At 43.3% G+C, this 22,404-nt stretch overlaps 1 protein-coding gene across 7 annotated transcripts in view; it reads left to right on the top strand.

The window, feature by feature from the left end:
- DGKD (diacylglycerol kinase delta) overlaps positions 1-22,404 on the top strand; it is a 65,472-nt gene that overhangs the window by 15,703 nt on the left and 27,365 nt on the right. For 2 of the 7 annotated variants that reach the window (XM_035544408.2, XM_050712441.1), the window contains exons 3-8: positions 1,878-1,958; positions 18,434-18,538; positions 19,384-19,516; positions 20,251-20,357; positions 20,924-21,049; positions 22,138-22,240. In XM_035544408.2, coding sequence (XP_035400301.1) covers positions 1,878-1,958; positions 18,434-18,538; positions 19,384-19,516; positions 20,251-20,357; positions 20,924-21,049; positions 22,138-22,240 — 655 coding nt within the window. The other 5 variants (XM_035544413.2, XM_035544410.2, XM_035544412.2 and 2 more) reach the window with 5 other exon arrangements.

The raw sequence follows: 22,404 nt of genomic DNA, 5'->3' as shown, positions 1-22,404 counted from the left end.
TTTTAATCCCTTGGTGCATTTTATTAGGTAGTAGGCACTGAATGAATAGAAGCTGAAATAGAAGTGAGAAAATATGAATGAAAAGAAGAAATGGAGGGGAACTTTTCACACAACCATAAGGCAGCCATGCATCTGGTTTAGTACGTTGATAGTTCACTAGATATCAGTCTGGCTCCTTTCACAAGAACTAAGCCTACTGGTTTTTTGTTACTTTTTTTTTTTTAAGCATTTCCCTAATGAAAGTCAAGTCATTGCATTTGCTGACTGAATTTAGGCAAATGTGAGCACCTCTGTTTGGAACTAGACTTCATGTTGCTGGTGCTGGGCCTTTCCTTCAGGTCACAAAAGGCTCTGATGGAGTGTTTTAGGCAGACATACAGGCATGTCCCTTTGAATCAATCGAAGAATCATAGAATGGTTTGTGTTGGAGGGGATCTTTAAGATCATCTAATTCCAACCTCCTTGTCATGGGCAGGGACACCTCCCAGCAGACCAGGTTGCCCGAGGCCTCATCTAACCTGGTCTTGAACACCTCCAGGGATGGGGCATCCACAGCTTCTCTGGGCAACCTGTGCCAGTGCCTCACCACCCTCAGAGTAAATAGTTTCTTCTTAATATCTAACCTAAAGCTACCCCTTTTAGTTTAAGGCCATTACTCCTTGTCCTATCGCTACGCCCCCTATCAAAGAGTCCCTCCCCAGCTCTCCTGTAGCCCCCTTCAGGCACTGGCAGGCCGCTGTGAGGTCTCCCGGGAGCCTTCTCTTCTCCAGGCTGAACAACCGCAACTCCCTCAGCCTGTCTTCGTAGGAGAGGTGCTCCAGCCCCTTGATCATCTTCGTGGCCCTCCTCTGGCCTCATTTTAATAGTTCCTTACCCTTGTTGTGCTGGGGGCCCCAGAGCTGAGCTCAGCACAGCAGGTTGGGTCTCACAGGAGCAGAGCAGAGGGGGAGAATCACCTCCCTCGCCCTGCTGCTTTTGGTGCAGCCCTGGGTATGGGTGGCTTTCTGGGCTGCAAGCGCATATTGCTGGCTCATGTCAATATTATCATCCGCCAACCCCCCCACGTCCATCTCCTCAGGGCTGCTCTCAATCCACTAATTGTCCAGCCTGTATTTATATTTAGGGTTGCCCTGGCCCAGATGCAGGACCTTTCATTTGGCCTTGTTGAACCTCATGAGGTTCGCACAGGCCCACCCCTCAGGCCTGTCCAGGTCCCTCTGGATGGCATCCCTTTCCTCTGGTGTGTCAACCACACCATGCAGCTTGGTGTTGTCAGCAAACGTGCTGAGGGTGCACTCAATCCCACTGTCCATGTCACCAACAGAGATGTTAAACAGCACTGGTCCCGGTACTGACCCCTGAGGAACTGATCTCCACCTGGACACTGAGCCGTTGACCACAACCCTTTGAGTGCAACCATCCAGCCAGTTCCTTACGCACCGAGTGGTTCATCACTCAAATCCATGTCTCTCCAATTTAGAGACAAGGATGTCATGGGGGACAGCGTCAAATGCTTTGCACACGTACAACTGATGTAGATGACATCAGTTGCTCTTCCCCTATGCACCAATACTGTAACCCCACTGTAGAAGGCCACCAGATTTGTCAGGCACAATCTGCCTTTAGTGAAGCCATGTTGGCCGTCACCAATCGCCTCCTTATTTTCCACGTGCCTTAGCAGAGTTTCCAGGAGGATCTGCTCCATGGTCTTGCCAGGCACAGAAGTGAGACCGACTGGCCTGTAGTTCCCCAGGTCTTCCTTTTTTCCCTTTTTAAAAATGGGGGTTATGTTTCCCCTCTTCCTGTCAGTGGGAAGTGGATCTGCTGTGTATGCATGATTCGCTGATTCATTGGGGGTTTGAATTTTTTCTTTCCAGTCCATTATTTTTGATGAGGTGGATCTGACAGATGCCAGTGTGGCAGAATCCAGCACTAAGAATGTCAACAACAGCTTCACGGTAAGATTAAAGATTTTTGCAGTATTTTCCTTTCTTCTTGCATCTTTCACCCACATCTCTTCTCTTTTGCGTAGGTCAAAAACATACGAACAATCTTCACAGCCTCTTTTACTTACACAAAAACTCATAATCTTTTTTTCCTTACAGCAACCATAACTCATCTCCATGCACATGGGAAATACTTCAGTTTACTATGTATGGTGCTAAAATCTTGCATTCAGGGAAGCTCTTACCTATAAGCTAGGAGGATTTGATAGAATCCATTTACACAGCAAGACAAAAAAATTTATTATGCTGAGGGAGTTGGGGGTGATGGTGATGTTTATGCTGGAGGTCTTGCTAAAGGAATTTAGTTTTCCCTTCAGGCCTGAAAATATGTAAACTTCTTTCTCTGACTTTATTTGTGTGTGGATGTATGTGTGTTTATATACGCACACTATATATAGTGGCAAAGCAAAAGGAGGAACAGAAAGAAGCCACACAGAGATAACTGTGAAATTGGTTTAGGATACTTGTTAGATGTGAAAAATATGCCAAATATTTGTAATTTGGAAAGGTGGTGGTGTCACTGCTTCGTTTTCCCTGAGCTTAGCAACTGGGAGAAAAGACACAGTCATTTCTGGGGTGCAGGTGCTACCTGAGCTCCATTTTGCGGGAATGCCTGGTGTGCAGGACAGGAGTTGCAGCCTGGTTCCTCTTGGCCCAGCCTGGTGCCAGTGCTCCTGCTGTGCATGAGAAAAGCCAGCAACAGCGGCTGTCCAGGGCAAGTGTGAAGCAGCAGTGTGATGAGCTTTGGGGCTGGCTGGCAGCAGTAGCCTCCAGGCAGCCTCCTGAGGGCTTGAGAGGGAAGAGGGAGTGGAGAAAGGAAACAGTTGTTGGTCTAAGGCAAGGTGAAGGTGGGAGCAATCCAGGTGGAGGAAGGAAGCTGATCCTGCAGGTGGTGACCTGCAGGTGGTGACCAAGGCTGAGCAGCATGGCTTGCTCTGCCAGAGTAGCGACCCACTGCTGGGTCAGACATAAACAGACATGTCTAGCAAAGGTTGTTTCCATTATGTAGCTGTAACTTTTCGCTTTGAAGTACCTGGGTAAAGCAGCTGCCACACCGTCCCTATGCCCATATTAACCTCGACACTTTCTGCAAGTTTGAAAACACTTTCTACGTCATTAGTTGGACAATTTGGAGGCTCATCTGCATCTGACACTAAATATTGATAACAGGTGTCAGTGTGTGTGCACAGAGAGAAGGATTTTGTGGTGATTTCTATAGGGAATACATTTTCAAGATTATGGAGCCATTTTCCTGTTAATAATACCCTTCCTCTAGGGTCTTGCTTTAGTTTATCCGTATGTAAAATAAGGGTGATTTTTCAGGTTAAGAAATTTTTCTGGTTTGTTTATTGTTGCAGTTGGGAGAGAGCTAATCTCTGTCAAAGACACTGGATGTAGGCACAGGAGGAAACACTGTTTGCTCTCTCAAATTGTCTCCAAGTCCAGCAGTGAGGAGTTACTTCCATGACTACACTATCAGGCTCCTCCAGTCCCTGCCTTCCCTTCCCTAAGGGGTGAAAGGGTATAGGGTTATTTTGACGCTCGAGCAGCAGAGATAGTTTGCACTGTCTCCAGCTGATTGCTGTATCATGGGTGCTCAGGTAAACTACAGGAAAAACATCCCTCCTCTCTTAATTTCTGTCTACTCCGTCTGTCATTGCTTATAGAGGGGTTTGGCTGTGGTTTACCATGAGCTATAAAAATACTCTGAAAATCAAAAGGTTGGCTAGTGTTGCTGCTCTTGGTCTGCCACATCACTGTGTCAGTGCTTTGGATTCCTTGCAGTCTTGCAATTTTCTCTCGGTTTTCTTTGAGAGCACTCTGCTTCCCCTCTGAATCTTCCCAGCTCAGTTTCTTTCTAAAATTCAGAGTTCTTTGATTCATTTTTTCCTGATTCAAATCAGCGGTATTCAGTACTGTGTTTTTGTCCTAAACTGGAAACATCAAACATACAGTGTTGTAAAACAGTTATTTTGGAGTTGCACATGCTCTGGATTTCTTTCTGTTTCTTTTTCTTCAAGGGAGACTGGTAGTTTTGGATTTAGGAAAGACTGATTTCTTTCTGAGGAAACTCATCCACTCTTCAGGCATCTATACTGCTTCAGGCAGAGGTTCTGCAGGGCTGGAGATACTTGACTTAGTTCATAAAGTGGTATAAACTCACACTTGGTATTGTCTGCTTCTTCTGTATTTGTTGTCCAGTCTACCTAATCTTTGCACTAAGATAATTTGCATTATGCAGACACTCTGAGTCTCCAAGCTGGGCTTTTTGGTGGAATCTCATCACTGTGACTTGTTCTCTTTTCAGTCTTCGTGACTTTCATTGGTCGGTTCTTGATTCTACTTTAAATGGAGAAATACAACTGAAGGCATTAGAGAGTTGATCAGCTCTGAGAGTTGCATGAATGACACTCCTTAGGTACTAACAAAAGAGGCAGAAAACAAAAACACTGGATAAAGCACTTAGGAGCGATAGAAAAATAAGGTTAAGAAACAAAGATGACAGTAAACCTTTTACATAGTACATAAATCTGACAGCTAATTTGTTTGCTAGAGCAGGCAGGAGAGACAGAGAAGTGATATTAAGTCAGTCTTTCAGCGAATGGGTCCTGTTTGCACTGTCAGAACAGTTGTCAGGACTGCTACCCAAAGTTAATGGATGCATGACCATAAAATGATCTGGGAGCATGTGACTGGGGGCATCTCTGAGCTTAAGACGTTGTGTAGGTGTGTCCCCTGAGAGGTGTAAGGAAAAGCTTTATGTTTAGCTATTGTTCCTTTAGGTCAAGCACAGTGGCTGCAGAGTTATTTCGCAGGAAGCCTCTAGGAACAAATCACATAGCAACCCCACAACCGGCCTCCCTTCTCTCAGGAGGATTGTAGATGTAATATTTGCCAGTTCTGTCACATCTCTGCCCTTTTATCTGCCCATCTGTCTACAAGTTAAATTCTTTTTAGATGTCTGAGCTGAAAGTGACTGGTTCTTTGCATGTATTATCCCCTAGTACTTGGAGTACAGATCTCCCACCAGTGGATTTTGCTTCAGCTGCTATCTTACACAGTGCCTCAGAGAAGATCTGCTGTGGTACAAACCCAAGGATAACCACGTTATGCACTCTTAAGCTTTGTGGTGGCACCACAGCGGTCTTCCTGGTGAATTTTTTAGTGAACAGTCACTTCTAGCTAGTTTACATGGTGTACCAGATGTAGTTTTCTCTTCTCTCCACAGCACGTGGTTGGAAAGGTTACATTCTCTAGACACAAAAGGATGACTGCCATTGCAGGTATAAGAATCGGTGTAGTGAAGTATTTTGCAATGCTAAAACTACCTAGTAGTTTATCTAAACCTCCAGGCACCATTTTGTCATACTGAGAACAGAATAGAACTCTCTGTTCTTTGTTATAACAGCATTAAAAAACTTTTCACTTTCTTTGGGAATCTTCAGTAATACCCAGATCCAGCATGGTTGGGAGTTCTCCGTTCCCTTGACTCTGGACAGAAAGCAGAGCTTTTATCACTTGTGGCCTTAGTTTGGTGGGAAATGCTTACTTAAAATGTCTGCCTTGTTCCTATGGATTTCACCTTGTTTGAGAATGGTGTGTGAAAGTTGGACCGTTCTAGACCCAAATAGATGACATAGCACCCTTGCGTTGGGACAGGAGATTAGTCCTTTGGTCTATTAAGAATAATCACCAGCATCTCTCTTTGTTGCAAAGATTTTAGCTAAATCACCACTGCCTGAACATTTCTTGCTTTTCAGTAAAATATTATTTTTGGAGCAGATTTCCAGATCTTTTTGGTATCTCTGCAAAAGTGCTGGCAGGCCTTATACAGCTTTATCACTTCACCAGGGTATGGAGAAAGCTCCACGTGTTCTTGCCTGTTGTTTGCCACTGAGGTAACTGCTTTACCTGTGTCATGGACAGGAGCTATCTGGCATCCCCGTTCTCCATTTTGAAGCCCTTAAGATTTGGGTGGTACAAATTGCTTTATTGTCTGTTACTCAGGCAGGCATTTTGCCAGCACAGCTAGCCCCCCAAGAGTCTTTGAAAGGACTTTGCGTCATCTCCTTAGGCACATTTTTGTAAATTTCTATGTGGTGAACAAATTCTTACTTCTCAGCTTGGTGTGCTAGCTGAAGATCTGCTCTTTTCTATAAGGTTCCAAAGGAATCAATCCTGCTGCTTTCAGTAGGACAGGCCCAACTGATGGAGTGAGTCCTTATCAGTTCATTGACCCTTCCCTGGCTTGTGCAGGATTTATGTGTAGCTGAAGGGGAAACATCTAATACGTGTATTATTTAACAATAATGAACAATACCTGTCATAAACAGGAGGGGGCTAGGAAGGCCATCAGATCTTTTCAGGTACATATGTTCTGTTTCAGTGTGATTTTCTTATGTTGTTTTTGTGAATGTTTTCCAGTTATTGACAGCAATTGGTGGTGTGGACTTTTACCCTCATTCATGTAACTTTTTACATTCAACAACATTTCAACATTCACTTCACATCCCATCTTACTGAGAGCTCTGAGATCCCATCAGAGAAAGCTTCTGTCTGTGGAGAGAGATGTGGGTAGTTTGATTTCTTCTTTCTGGTGCTTTAGTGGAAGTTAAGTTTGTACACAGCATGCTGTTAAGCACCAGGAGCCATGGTGTTGGTCCCTCCTCCATAGTTAAAGGCTCCTCACTGGAAGAGGTGGAGCTTGAACTCCTGTGCTGCTGTAAACCCTTTTCTATTGGGAAGTACCTCTCAGCTCAGCCACAGACAGGAAACAGCATATTATTACAGTCAGTGCCTGCCTCTCCACTTCACTGCTGCCAGAAGGAAACTTATCCCAGCTCCTCCTTAAGCAGACAGCTAATCAGCTTGTGGCAAGTGGAACATAGCTCAGAAAGACTGGCCACAGAGGGGACTAATCCTATTAATCGCATGTCAAGCAACCTATTTAATCTTTTTTTCAAGGGGAGTAGGCTGCTCTGGACACTAGTTTAGAGGAAGATTGAACGTTAAAGGTAAGAGCAGGAGTCTTAAGTTTTCTGGACTGAGCATTGAGAAAAATAGCACCTGTGCCAGCCTAACAGATCATCGGGAGCTCAGATTCTTTCGAATAAGTGTGCTGCAAGCTCTTACTGTTCAAGTGATCTCTCCTGTATGGATTTATGTAGATAAGTTCTTCAGAACGGGGGTAAAGGTAAATGTGCCTGCAGTGCTGTTGGAAATGCTGCACCCATCAGTTAAGAAATACTGTTTATTAACTGATGATTCACCCTAACCTGTGTCACAGGAGAGAGGAAGTGTTGAGATTAGGGTAATACCTCTCCATCAGAGCACTTGCATGACTGGAGGCAACAATGGTTGTGGCAGGTTGAGGAACAGAGAATTGCTGGTGCTCCTGAATGAGAGCATGCTGTCATCCCTGAGAAGCAACGTGGATCTCACTCTCCAGCCATATGGAAGCCTGAGGTGTGCTACAATTTTTATTATTACTACTTTGTTACTTAGAACTGACTTTATTCAGCAGCAAAGATGCCAGTTTCTGTCTTGTGAAGTTTTATGTGACTGTCTGATCTCCTTCAGACTGTGTTTTTGCTGTATTGTTCCAGGACTTACTGCTGTGGCGAAATAGCATGGATCTTCATTTTGGTGTAATTAACCTGTCCTAAAGACTCAGGGCAAAGTGCTTGAGCTTTAACAAAAGATAAAAGTGCTGAAGGTGCTTCCTGATGAGGAGAGTATGTTGTTGTCTGCAAATTCATTTCACAATGAAGTGAAAGTGCCTTTGCCTCTTCTGTGGTTTTGTGTCAGATTAAATTATTTGTGTTAGTGTTTTTAATATGAAGAGTTTGTTGTTGACGGAGTGAACAGAGCTGCAGAAGCTGCGTGTCAGACAAAGTCGGCTGCTCGTGTTCAGTTCAGGACCTGTGTGCCTGTAAAGCACAGAACTCAAAGCAGAGGAACTTGAAACAAGACGAACTAGAAACAGGAGGAACCTGGATCAGAGGGTACTTGTGCTGGGTTGAAATATAAGCCTCGGGAAAGGGCATGTGACTTGCTTTTTACGAACAGAAAGAATATAAGACCTTTTGTTACAAGCTGTTTGCAGAAAGTCAGGCTTGGACTCTTCAAGCTTGGGCTCACAGGAGTCAGGGAAAACTGTGTGGTTTGACACTTGCACAGGTTCCTCGTCTGCCCCATGTGGCCTCAGCCCTTTGAAAAAGATGGACCTTAAAACTATGCTGCAGAGAGTAACCGGGCTTCCTAGTGAGGGAGGGCATCTTCCTCTGCTTCCTCAGCTTGGGGCTGAGAGACCTACAGGGAAGACGTCAGCTCTCAGAAGTGGGCAAAAAGACTTACTAATTTTGGGACAGACGTAGTTACATAGGGGAATCACCGAATGTCCTGGGGGAGATGGTTCCTCACCCCACTTCTTCGTACACAGTCTTGGATTGCCTTGTTAAGGTTTGGAGAAGGGAAAGATTAGAAAAGGAGGTCTCATGAACAGGATGGTTCTTCCCCCCTCCTTTTTAAGCTGTCTTCTCTAAATTGGAAAAAATTACAGTGCACATTGGAAAGTCAGGCTTTGCTGGGGGTTGTTGTCTCTTCCACACCCATGTGTGTACACGTTCAGAAATCGTACACTCTGCTAGTGCACTTACTCTGTTTATATTGGCAGCTGTCAGAATTTCCTTTATAAGCAACTGAAAATATGACTAAAGCCATGAATTGCCATGTCTAGAGTCTCTCTGCTTCTTTTCCCCCCTCCCTTCATTAAGTGCAGTTCAGTCCCCATTTCCTGTCAGAACCACTGCAATTTCAAAATACTTTGCTATTTTAGTAGTTTGTAATCCAGACTTCAGTACTTTTTTTTTTCAGCTTGAGAAAAAGCCCTTCGGTAAACAGACCCTTCTGAGTCACTGTTAGTCAGTGAAAATAGTCATTTAAAATCCTTTCATGTCAAGTATTTTTGAGACTCTTAATCCAGTCTCCTGCAGGAACTGGTCAGTAGTCTGCTCACACCACAGAAGGAAAAAATCTGGAGAAAAGCACTTCTAAGTGAGGACAAATGCGGAAGAGTTAGAGAGCCTGGAAGAAGTTGCCCTGGGTGGGGAGACCTGGTGATTATTGCTGCATGTTACAGAATGACTCAAAAACATGCTAGGAGATTTCTTAAAAAAGATGAAGCTACTACTGTAAGAGAAAGAGGTCAGACTGCGATTTATGAACGTTTTTGTGAGACAGGATAGAGAGCTGGAAAGTGAAAGGGACTGTTTGTGAAGAGCTTTTTTTTCCCTAGAGGAAAGTTTACTGCTTTGAAATTAGTGTCTGTTATTGCCCGTGTGCCTGAACAATGGGAGCTTTTGTTTGATATCTGTTTGCTCTTTGTAACCTTCGTGCTGTGTTTGGTGCTTTATCCACCTTCCTGAACAAGTCTGCAGATTCCAGTGCTTTCTCCCCCTTCCAGGTGAGGACACAAAGGCAGAAAAACCTGCGGTAAACAAGAGGTTGTTTGAGAACAAGATGGGTTTGTTTTTACATAGGAGCTGCTCTAGAAGGAAAACTCTTTGTTATGTGCATCCTTACTCTGGTTGTTTTTATGGACAAGGAGAGGCTTGCTAATAATAATCACAGCAATGAGGTCTCTCTCCAGTTGTCATGCTTGTGATGGTTTCACTGCTGTACACAAAACAAGACTGGTCGTTGCAGGGCACCCAGTGTGGAAAGCTGTTGGCTTCCTCAGGCTGTTGAAAGCTGTTCCGCTCCTTTTGTGCTAGCTACCAGCCTCTTCTCAATGCAGCTGAGGGTAGGGGTCTGTGAGGAGCTGCTACTAACAACAAGCTGTCAGTAACAAGTCATTTTCCTACCGTAGACAAGGTCTTTTTTTGCTCAGTCTTGTGATTTATTAGCTGCTAGCCTTGATGTGCATGAGACCACTGAGACAGCAGCCCTAGCCCTGGTGAGCATTGACCTACCCCTCTGTTCTTCATGGTTTTGCTTCTGTTTGGATGAATAGGAAGGTTTCTCTGAAATATCCTTTACGTTCCCAAATGTGCTGCTCTTTCTGAACAGTGTGGTTGTGCTTGTGAACTCCTCCTGGCAGGAATGCATCCTTTGGAGAATAGATGAAGAGAAGATGTATGTGCGCATCTGCTGTGTGAAGAGGAGGGTGGGTGTGTGATGGAGCTGTCCTAATGTGCTTTGGCACTTGGCATGGCAGCTCTATGGATTCCCAGTTTCTTTCTTCATCCATGTAGAATTCTGGTGATTAGTATGCACACATTATCGGGATTGTCTGCATTTCATACCTGCTAACAGTGGCAAGGTTCTTCTTGCATACTCTAGGTTTTGACAGCTACGAGGTGGTTACAGAAGTCCTAAAATCTCCCCCTGTCTGTGCTCCTCTTACCGATTGCCAAGGACAGGAATGTGCCTTGTTTAGGATTAGAGTTTCCAGAGGCATGTAGGAATGTGACCCTGGTATGAGAGATGATCATTTTCCCAGGGAACGCTCTGTCTGGTCTGCTTTCCCACTGCAGCATCACAGGGAAGATGGGGACTGGGAGAAAGCCCAGATGGAGGGTCAACAGGAGTGAACTTTATCTGCGGGTAAAGCGAAGCAGCAGTAAGTGCCAATGGCAGGGCTCAGAGAAGATGCGCTTTGTAGTGTGCAACCATAGTGTGCAACCACCTGAACCTAATCATGTAAAAATGTTCCTGAAGAGTCATAGTCCAGTGTCATATGAGAAGCTTCTTTGTTCTTCCCCCTTTAGGATAGCATCCAGGTTTCAAGGAGAGAGGATTGGTACGATTTGGGTGTGCACTGACGTTTGTAAATATTCCGTGATGATTAGGTCTAGGGAGCTATAACTGATCTAGGCACTGAGTTATCAGGACTGAATTTGCTGGCAAAACTGAAGGCTGAGCTGCAAATGGGAAGAGGGATGCTGTCTGTGGAGGAAGGCAAGCCTCAGTCCCCCATGAGTCTTAAGTGTTGATACTCGTATTATTTCTCTCTTCCAGACTTCAGAGACCTCCTAAAATCTTGTTGCTTTGCTGCCTAAGGCCTTCCTTTCCTAATGCTCGGCTCCACATTGTTTCAGAAACTGACGTCAGGCTTTTAAGATTTTAGCTGTAAAGGACTGACTGGTTTGAGTCTGAAACTCAGTCTTTCATTTTCCTTTCTTCTCTCTTTTTCATGGAATCATGCAATGGTTAGGGTTGGAAGAGACTTTAAAGACCATCTCGTTCCAACCCCGCTGCATGGGCAGGGACACCTTTTACTAGACCAGGTTGCCCAAAGCCCCATCCAGCCTGGCCTTCCTTTTAACCTTGTGCATTTGCTGAGGGAGTAGCACTTATATTATCTACGCTTAGTCCATTTTGCCCTCTGTGAGTTTAGCAGTCATGTTCAAAACATGTAGTGACTTTGCTGGTTTGTGAATCTTGCTGAAGAGCCAGGTGAGGTGTTTTTACACATGCCGTTGTTCATTTAACTGTCATTGTTGCCAGAACGGGAGCTGAAGTGAATGAAATGGTTGGGTCCTCATTATAATCTCACACAACTTTCCTTCCTGAGTTTTTGGGTTCAAGGGATACCAAGAGCTTACTCCAAAATACAGAAGCAGATGTAGTAGTTAGCTGCAGCTGGTGGACATTTTCCCTGCTTTTGCCATATGTGATCAAGCCATTTTCTTAGCTTTTTTATTTTTGTGGTTGCAGTTCCTTGGCCTTCTGAGCTCCAGAAATTCCTGTTGTCCCTGCATCCAAATCCTCAACTGTTTTGAATAATCCAGGATCTCTTCAGGGGTTTTATGGCTAACACCTTTGAACATAAGACTATATTTGAACAGGATGTGAGTAAAAGGAAGCCGTCAGAATGAGCAGGTGTTCTCATGCACCCACTTTTGGCTACTCTGAGAAATGTATCACATCGGAAAAACTATATTTAGCAGGGTTGTGTGCCCCCCCCCCCCCGCTGGCTCCCCCCACAGCATTTCTTCAGCCAGCTCCGTGATTGGGCCAGTGTGATCTTAACTTGTTTTGCTGTCTTTTGTGGTCACTGAGCTCACCAGATCCACTCTGATAGCAAACAGTCCAACTGCGTGTTTGGCTAGGCTGCCACTTCTCTGCTGAGAAGTTTCTGGGCAGCCAGAAAATGCTGAAGGAGGAAGTGAGCAGAGATGATAAAGTTGTCTGGTGGCAGCAAGACCAGAGAATGAAGATTATTCTCTGGCTGTTGGGTGGAGGGAGGTTGTTCAGTACAGAGAAACACCAAAAGGGTGAAGTATAGCAGATTTCTATTTAAAATTTGGTGTAATATAAGTAGTCTTTTTTGGGCTGCCTTTCTAATCCAATTATTCACAGCTGTTCACTGGGGAAGGACATCCAGGCACATCCAGTCCATTTTTAGAACGTGAAATGAGAAATTTTCTTTGGTTGGCACTGTTTGCCAGCTGGCCCGATTCGAAATGTCAGAAAACTGGTGTTAGTTTTGGACAGGAGAGTGTGGGTCAACATGGTGGGGGGGAGGATTTACAGCCTGGTAAGAGGGCATGTGCTGGCGGAGGAAGAGATGGAGGAGATGAAGCTAAATTTTGGAAAAGTATCAGGGGAATGTCAGTATTGACATTTGATGAAGTCGATGAAGGCATGGCTTTTTTTTTTAGATTTAGATTTTTTTAGATTTTGAGTGGGCAGGCTCGGAAATTGAGAGTTTCTCTGGTAGACTTGTGGAGGGCACATAAGTGCCTACAGAGGGGCTGATTGTCACCGTGGTTCCGCCAAAGATGTTTCAGGGGGTTCGTTCTCAGCGAGGAGTCTGTAAATTAGGCTGCATCCTGATTTGAAGTGTCTTTCAGCCTTCCTACCATTCTTGTTCATCCGTATGGCTCTTCAGGATTGATGAGATGATTGGCAGCTTTTTTTTTCTTTTTTTTTTTTTTTCCATGACTGTTACTGAGCTCTTTTGCTGGTCAGTGTTAGTCTCAATAAAGTCACCATGTGCTGTGCTCTGACCCCAGCTGCAATTGGGCAGGCATCCAGTTCCTACTAAGAAGTGAAATCTGGAGGACCCCGCCCAGCAAGCTCAGTAGCATTTGGGATCCAAAACTTATTTAATATTCCCTTTTTAGGAAGAGCAAGCACTTTTAATATACATAATAGCTCATATCTAGATAAAATTCTGTGCTGTTTCAGGGCAGGAACACTCAGAGTTCTGCCAATCCCCAAGTAAGCCAAAAATGTATGAGATTATAAATAAATCTTAGGACTTTTTATTGTTGATTTTTTTTAAACTCATAGCAAGACAGCCTCCATCCTAGCTCAAAAGCAATTAGATCGTTGTTTTTGTGCTCTCCCTTTATATGAGAACAAGAGGTCACTGGATGACATTACAGCTTTGTAAATTTAGAACAAATAGAAGGAAATGCTACTTCACCTAGTGCGTCGTCATCCTGTGGAATATGCTGTTCCAGGATGTTAGTCAAAAGCTGTAGTTGGAACATAAAAAAATAGCTGGGCCATGCTTGTTTCTAGCCACGCTTGCCAACAGGGATGACCAAGTCTCGTGTTCCAGAGCATCGGCTCAGCGCGGCTGTAGCTGAGAGCAAACACTCAGACTCCCTGTCTGGAAGAGGACAGGATTTCAGGGTGAAGATTGCTGTGGCTTCTTCTGGAGATGCTAAGAATGGCTTCTTTCTAATGTGAGACGTTCAACTGGTCATCGGCCTCATCTAGACAGCACAGAGTATGTAATAGCCTTTGTCCCTGTGTTAGTGTCCTTTAACAGGTGGATGTCTGGAGCTGAAATTACTGGCACATGCAGAAGGAGTTCAAAGTGGTAGGATGAGTGATTTTCATTCCCTGTGAGTGAGAATGTGTTTCTGTAATCTCAGTGGTGCCTTCTTTGGGAATAGTGCTGTGACGTGCCTGCTGCGCATCAGCCGGCGCAGGTGAGAGGCCAGCACTCCCTGGGTGCGCGGCGCTGGGTGCGTGAGGCTGTGTGAAAGATGGGAACTGCTGAACTGCTCCGAGAAGGAAGTGTCCTTGCTAATGTGTTCCTGGATTCCTAATTATCCTCATTAAAATGTTTAACTGTAACACCACTGCGGGTTAATCAGAAAAACAGGTTTGTATGCTTTCTTAATTTCCCCCAAGAATTGTTACGCTAGTTATGTTAAAATCTTATCTGTCCTTCACAGTGAAGACTGAATTGTCCCAGTTTGTCTTTAGGAGTGAGGTTTGCGATTGTATTCTTTTATTTCCGATCTCTGATGATACTGCTAAATCCCAGTGCAAATGTTGATTTAGCACTGACTAATGGAGAATGTTCTTCATAAATTTATCATGCACAAAGCTGTGTTTTATTTACAGTTCTGTAATTACACAACAGACCCTTTATTTTAATTCTGTGACTCTCTCTGGATGATTCAAGTATGAAAATCTTCTTGATCTCTTTATTTGTCCTCTGCCTTATAAACTTTAACTTTACTCTGTGAACAGAGGATTGTCTAACGCTGAATGTGGGGATTTTTAAGATGCTGTAGTAGATGATATAAGAAGGAATTAGTGATTCCTATATTTGACAGTCTCCCCAGTGATCTGTGAAGTCTGTAGTCTCAGAAATGAATTCTCAACCAAAGTATCTACATTTCTATATTTTATACCACTGTTTTAGATTTCATGTCCTCCAAGGTGACTTAAAAGCGATTCTGTGCATTTGCCTTTTTTTTTTTTTTTAATAGAGAGAAATAGGAAAAGGTACAGCACTGTATGGGAGTGTTCTGAAACAGGAATCCTGATGATAATTAATTTTACCAGCTGTTTTAAAATATTTTTTTCCCACTGCCCAGGAGCGTGCCAGTGACTTGTTAAATAAACTGGTAGTTCCTCATAAAAAATTGCTCTTTTCAAAGCAATGAGAGGTCCTTGGACTCTTGTCCTAGGATGCTTGGCCTTTCGATAGGGTACTGCTGTACATATGCAGTTACAGATGTTCTTGGCTTTGCAGCCAAAGTGAGGCACTGCACTGCTTCCTCTTAGCAGGACTTCAGAGATGCTGCTCATTCTTCTTTAACTTCACATTGATTTTAGCAGTACTGCTTTATGCTCCATAAAAGGTTTCTCTAGGGTAACCTTTCTTACATAGCAGAATCTCAGATGGAAATAGAGTTAATCTCCCACTTTTCCTCTTTCCCAAGGAAAGAGAAAGACTCCTGTGATTGCCCTCTTTCAGAATACATTTTATCAGAACTAGAATAGTTTAAAGGAAAATTCAGGGAAAAGGGAAGAAGTCCTTTGAAGTTTTATTTTTAGAAAATTGTAAATACTTATTTCTGTTTCTTTACAATTGATACAGATTGGATAATTTTGTTCAAAATAGAATGCTACATGCTGAAACTGTTCCTAATATAAATGGCCAGTCCTTGCTTGGAAAAGGCATTTAGCTCCATTTGTTGTCTACTTGATGTTAGTGGCAGTGGCGTGCTTTTCTGGTTACTGGTAGTACCCCTTAGCATAGTTAGTGTTGTTGCAATTGAATGCTGCAGTCTAACCTATGAAAAGAAATATATATTGTGAAAACTGAAGGACTTAAAATAACCCAGAATTTTACAGATATATCTTTTTTTATTGTCATTACGTATACATTTCTTACTGCACTGTCTGAGCTATTCTGACATCAGCAAGAAGTTTGATCTTCAGCTTCAGAGGTTTTTATTTTTAACCTGTTTTATGAATCATAATGAGAGAAATGAGAAATGGACCGGAAAATGGTAGTTAACGGGTTACATACTGGGATGACGTGTGTGTGGTTTTTTAGTGCTGCTTAACAAAACTTTGGTGGCATGCTTGTGAGAGTCACACCAGCCTCATCAACCTAACGTAGTCCTAGTCTGTGTTAATCTGTTGTTTCAGATGTTACAGCACAATTTGCTGGAAATGAAAATGATGATTTTTTTTATATACAAAATGTAGAGGGATAAAGGAGTGTCTGGAAGTTTTTAGAGTTGACTGTATGGGGTTTATGTGGCAAGGGTTTGGTAGCGGGGAGCTGCAGGGGTGGCCTCTGTGAGAGGAGCCCAGCAGCTGCCCTGTGTCAGATCAGAGCCAGCTCCAGAAGGGACCCGCCAATGGGCAGGGCTGAGTCACTGAGCAACACTGGCTGCACCTCTGTGAGAGCAGATTTAAGAAAGGGAAAAAAAAAAAAAAAAAGACTGTTTTGTAACAGAAGCTGGAAGAGAAGAGTGAGAACTGGCCCTGCAAGACCCCAAGGTCAGTGCAGCAGGAGGGCAGGAGGTGCTCCAGGCACGCAGCAGCAGTTCCCCTGCGGCCTGTGGAGAGGCCCCTGGTGGAGCAGGCTGTCCCCCTGCAGCACATGGGTCCCACATGGAGCAGATCTCCACACTGCAGATCGTGGAGGAGCCCCGGTGGAGCAGGTGGATGTGGCCTGGAGGAGGCTGCGGCCCATGGAGAGCCCCTGCAGGAGCAGGCCCCGGGTCAGAGCTGCAGCCCGTGGAGAGGAGCCCACACAGGAGCAGGGGGTCTTGGGGGAGCAGCCGTCCGTGGGGACCCGTGCTGGAACAGTTTGCTCCTGGGGGATGAACCCTGTGGTACAGAGCCATGTGGGAGCAGTTCTTGAAGAGCTGCTGCTGTGGGCAGCCCATGCAGAATCAGGTTGGTAAGGACAGCATCCCATGGGAGGGACCCCACATGGAGCAGGGGAAGAGAGTGACCAAGAAGGAGAGGCAGAGATGAAGCATCAGGGACTGACCGCAGGCCCCATTCCCCGTTCCCCTGCGCTGCTTAGGGAAGGACGTGGAAGAGGGTGGTGGTGGTGGGGAAGGTGTTTTGAGTTTGTTTCTGGTTTCTCACTGTTCTAGCCTGCTAGTGATAGGCAATAAATGATATTAATCTCTCCACATTGCATCTGGTTTGCCCATGATGGTAACTGTTGAGCGATTTCCTTGTCCTTTTCTCAACTCTTGTTTCTATTGTATGTTCTCCACCTCTTCCTCTGGAGAAGGTGAGTGAGAGAGCAGTTGTGGTGGAGTTTAGCTGTCCGTTGTTGTGAAACACCACATCAACATAGAGGAGATCCTTTTGATTTTTGTTAATGATGCTCAACCTTAATGTGGATTTTCTTAAATCCAGGTCTTGCAAACACTTCAATATTGTTCTTATTTAAAAAGTCAGTTGGATGGAAATCGGACAGACTTGTACACAAAGAAACAGTGTTAGTATAGTGTGGAGAAGAAACACTTTTGTCTTTGGAAGAATAAACGTTGATTTATTGTCAAGTTGGGACCCCAGCTGAATGGACAGCCCTGTGAATAGCAGACGTGGTCCCCTGAAAAGTTAGGACCTTTTATTTCTCTCTACTGCCGCCATCTGACAAACCAAGAGAACATTGGTGGTAGGCTACACGCAGGCTTGTCTGCCTTCCTGGGCAGAATGGAGCTTTGGCACCACGTATGTCTTCTACTTGTTTGTTAAACACTGAACTGCTCATTTAACGTGGGGCAACCAGCACATCAGAGTTAGCCTAGAGTAGAAGCAGACTGAAAACAGTATTTATAGGAGGCAAACTCACCACAACCCCAAGCTGCTGGTGGGACTTTGGTTGGAATATCTTTTCTGTCCCAAATGTAGAACAAGCTCTCAGAAGACAAGAGGATTAAAAGTACTGTCATTTCTCTTTTAGATTGTTTATTTTGCTTCATTTCTCTCCTCCTCTCTCCTCACTTGTCATCAATCTAAACTGTTTTTTAGTATGATGTGATGGAGCATTAGGGTTTGTGAGCTCTGCAATCACACTGTAGCTGGGTATGGTATAGTATACTTAAGAAACCACAGAATAGGGGATATGGGTCAGTTTTTAAGGAAAACAGCCTTTATGGGTCATTCTTTTGATATGTCAGTCACTAATCTGATGAAATTTATGTTGTCTACTAGTTTCAGGATTTTTCCCTCTTAAATACTTAGTATTGTGCTTTCAGTCTAATTTAACAAATATGTTATATATTAATTGATAGAAACTGGTACATTAAGCTGTTAACAAAATATTTTTGCAAATTTAATGCCAATTTAGAAAGTCATTAAGTACATAAAAAAGTATGCAAGGTCTGCATATGTGATATATTAACTTTTACTGTCCAGTGCCTGATTTGCGTTGTGCTATTACTGGGGTATGAGACATATCTTATTCAGTTCTATATTGAGAATGAGAGTTAATATCTCTGTGGTTCTGTAAGTTTATCAAAAGAATTAATGTAAATTTTGGCAGAAGGGAAACAGTTCAAAGGTGTAAATGACTTCTGTTGTGAATCTCATTGCCTCTGAAAATAGCTTCAATATTAGCAATAATGCATTCTTTCACTGTCTTTCACTGACATGCCCAGAATACACATTAATTTCCTCTCTCCCTTCAGATTATCACTCCATGTCGGAAGCTCATCCTTTGTGCTGATAACAGAAAAGAGATGGAAGATTGGATTGCAGCACTGAAGACTGTACAGAACCGTGAACATTTTGAGGTAATAGGATAATGTGTTCCTTTATACTCTGTGCATCCTCTGCTAAATAACAGCTTGTTTTGAGATTGAGTCAGCCTTCAGTGAAATTAACAGAAGTAATTTTTATTGACTGTAGTGGGTATAGCATTAGGCCTTGTGTAAAAAGTATCCCAGATACACAGAAATGATTCTCCAAAGAGTGCACTTTATATACTCTCTTAGTAACTTTGAGAGCACTTTTTTTTGAGAGTGTAGGTGGATTATGAAACACAGTTCTCCTTCGATTGTCTTTTCACTCTTCTGTTATCCTCCCTGTCCTAATTTGCACCTTGTCTGCTTGCTTTTCTGCCTGTTTCAGTGCGTATCTTTGCTTTCTGGGACTGTAGTTAGACCAGAACTGCCAGCAAAAGAAACTGTCCTGAGTTCTTCTCACTCTGATGCTTGTCTTCCTGTTCCCTCCATTATGCTGGCACAAACATTCCTCTGCTATGCAATGAACTGGATTGAGGAACTGATCCTGCTGAAAGCTTAATACAAAAAAAAAATGGAGAAGGGAAGGGTTGACTTCAGCAGATAAATTCTCCAGTTCATTGTCCTATGCACACTTGTAGTGAGACAAGCATGAGAGATAGCACAGGAGCTGGAATGAAGGTGTTGCTTCTTCTTCAAGCAGAAGCTTGAGCTCTTCTGGCTTAAAGAGCTTCTTCACCTACAGCTGCTGTGTGTAAACTGCATGCGGCCAACTCTTCCCTAGTAAAGTGTTCTGTTTCTGCCTTTCCTGACTGCTCTGCACGAGTCTTTGTTCTAAGGAAAAGTGGTCTTGTGTCTCTGCTTCAGATTTTGTTGTAATGCATTTATTTTATTAGTCTACCCAGTACAGCATGGACCATTTCTCAGGGATGCACAACTGGTACGCCTGCTCACATGCTCGGCCAACATACTGCAATGTGTGTCGGGAGGCATTATCTGGAGTCACGTCACATGGGCTCTCATGTGAAGGTAAGAGTGCTTCTTTGTCTCCTGTTTTGGGAGTGTCATCTTTATAGCTCAAAGCCACGTTCTAGAGATCTTTCAAGAGGAATATTGTTAACAGTCTGTTTCCCATACAAGACAGAATCAGATTCTTGGTATTTTGTAAAAAAAAAAAATAGAAATAATGATGTTTTCATGCTGATTTTAGTCTTAGACTTGACAGAAATATAGCTTTTTTTCATTACCCAAATACTGACATCCCTTATTAAAATGATGCTTCTGAAATTAACAGGTATGTAATTCTGAGGTATGAGATTAAATATTCATAAGAATTCTCCTGTTCGTAAGAATACTCGTAAGAAAGTCCCTGTTAAGTGTTTAAATGCCAGGAGGTTATTTTTTTAGCTTTAGCATAGCAGATGTGCATGCCTGTGGACAGCTCATACTTGTAGCATGAATGAGGTTACACCCACACTGTGTAAAAGGATGACGGAGTGTATGACTATGTAAATCACGTCAAATTTAACAAGGTGATAACGAAGCTTTGTACAAGGAACTAGTAAAAGTGATGAGGCAAGAATTAATAGCTAGCTCATCTTACTCAGTATGCTTAGAGTTGATAGTTTTGGCAGTGCTAACAAGGGTAGTGTGTGCCTATGCTTTCTTTGGAGCCAAATATGGTCACTTGGGAAAGCTTTCACACAGACTGCCACATTACATGTTCTGAAGCTGGATTAATATATTCTTCTCTTCCTCTCTAGTGTGCAAGTTTAAGGCCCACAAGCGGTGTGCTGTGCGGGCAACCAATAATTGCAAGTGGACAACTCTGGCCTCTATCGGGAAGGATATCATTGAGGATGAAGATGGGGTAGGCATTAGTGTCAATTCCTGTAGCCTTAATCTTGATGTTGAAGCACTGGCGTGTGCTCTACGCAGCTTTCTGCACTGTACAAGTAGTAATTGTGCCTTTATGTGTTAGTGATATGGGAAAGGTCTCTACTGTCAGAGCATAAGATTCTGTGCAAAAGGTCTGGCCAGGGTACCAAGGACTCCTTAATAGCAAGAGAAAACTGCTACAGATCAGGGGAGTTGAGGTTAGATAGTTGGAGGCATAGGGAATCTGGTCTGATTTTTGGTAAAGGAAAGATAAATGAGTGGTTGGAAAAGTATCTTACCATATGGGATGTCTGATGCAAGTCTTTGTTTCCTCGGTAGCCTGGGGTAAATCACCTGGTCTCTTTGTGTTCGAGCATGTTGTAAACTGCCAAAAAAGATTGTTAGGTGTTTTCTAGAAATTACCTTTGCTGTCCTCAAACAGTGCATGTAAAGACTTTCAGTCGTATATATCTGAAAGCCACAGTGTATCCTGTGACCTTAAATTGCATGATGGAAAGTCCATATTGGTTCTCTCCTCTCCCTCTGTTCCATTTGCAGATCTCGATGCCACATCAGTGGTTGGAAGGAAACCTGCCAGTGAGTGCCAAATGCACTGTGTGTGATAAAACCTGTGGCAGCGTCCTGCGTTTGCAAGACTGGCGCTGCCTTTGGTGCAAAGCCATGGTGAGTTGAATAAATGTCACTATTCCAGTAAAAGGATAGTCTTTGATCAGCTCTATGATGTGTTCTTTTAGTGACATTTACTTAAAATGAAATCTCCACCAATGCCGTCAGTATTTGCCACGAAGGATCTGATTGTTCAATCTGCAGGTGATAAACAGCCTGCGAGAGAAAGAAGTTTAAGTAGTGATGAAAAGCATCACTGATGCATAAAAGACAGACCTGAAATAAGTTCCTGCCTTCTCTGCAAGCTCAGTTGCTTTTGATACTGTGCTTTCATAGAAGAATCCAATTATTCTAGATATGAATCAATGCCTCAGGCATGGGAGATACTTGATTTTAAGGAGCTGTTTTTTGGCATTTCTACAAGTTGAAAAGAGAGGGGGGAAAAAGATGATAAAGAATACTCAGTTATTTTAATAATAGCGATTTCCCTTCCCATTATAATAGGTTTCTCTTACATAAACACTGTAGTTAGATCTTGCTATGTTTCCAGTTGTCTATAACATTAATAATGGAAGTATCACAAAATTTATAATGAGTTGGGGTGGGTGCTCAGACCCCAAGCAAACCCTCTGTCTTGCAGTCTTCATGTACTAGAAATGACTGAAGTGCCTAACTCTACTTCGTATTTACTTTTTTGGTTAGCTTTTCTAATCCCTTCTTCTCTTTCCTCTTGTGTCCCTTATGTGCTCCTACTTCGTTTTCTTGAATTCTCAGCTTCTTTTTTTGCGGCTTTTCAAGAAGCTATTACTTTCCTTGGATCTCAGCTGAGGCTAGGATTTTGAAAGCAGAGTACCGGATGGCTTTTAAAACCACATAATTTGTTATCTGGTCCTCTCAGCACTCAAAATGCTTGTCTCCTGCATTCAGATGGCAGAAAAAGCACATGCTAATGGAAAGAGGAGAGGAGAATTGGTAGAAAACAGATTAGATCATTCTTTAACATGACCTTATTAATGACATTTCCTTGGGTTCTTCCTTTCTTTCTTTCTTACCTATCCGTTACAATCTCTTGTTGGGTGGCTCTATGAGTTATACCACAGTGCCCAAAAGGGTGCAAATGATTTTTTTTTTTTTGGTATTTTCAGGTACACACAGCATGTAAAGAGTTGTTGCCAAACAAGTGCCCTCTTGGGCTGTGCAAAGTATCTGTCATTCCTCCTACTGCTCTTAACAGCATTGATTCAGATGGTAAGTATCACTAGTAAGTAGTGCCTTCTTTCGCTTCCTCTCAGTCATGGTCCTTCCAGATAACACTATTAATCCCAGGCTCTGTCAACTGACAATTCTGCTGTTGGTGTTGCTGAAATTCCAGACTAGAAGATCTTGCTGAAGTATGGTGCTGAGCTGTTTGT

Source organism: Cygnus atratus, chromosome 9, assembly GCF_013377495.2.
Source record: "Cygnus atratus isolate AKBS03 ecotype Queensland, Australia chromosome 9, CAtr_DNAZoo_HiC_assembly, whole genome shotgun sequence".
In the NCBI taxonomy this organism is placed as follows: domain Eukaryota; kingdom Metazoa; phylum Chordata; class Aves; order Anseriformes; family Anatidae; genus Cygnus; species Cygnus atratus.
The sequence above is the reverse complement of the archived record's forward strand: the minus strand, read 5'-3'. Positions and strand labels throughout refer to the sequence as shown.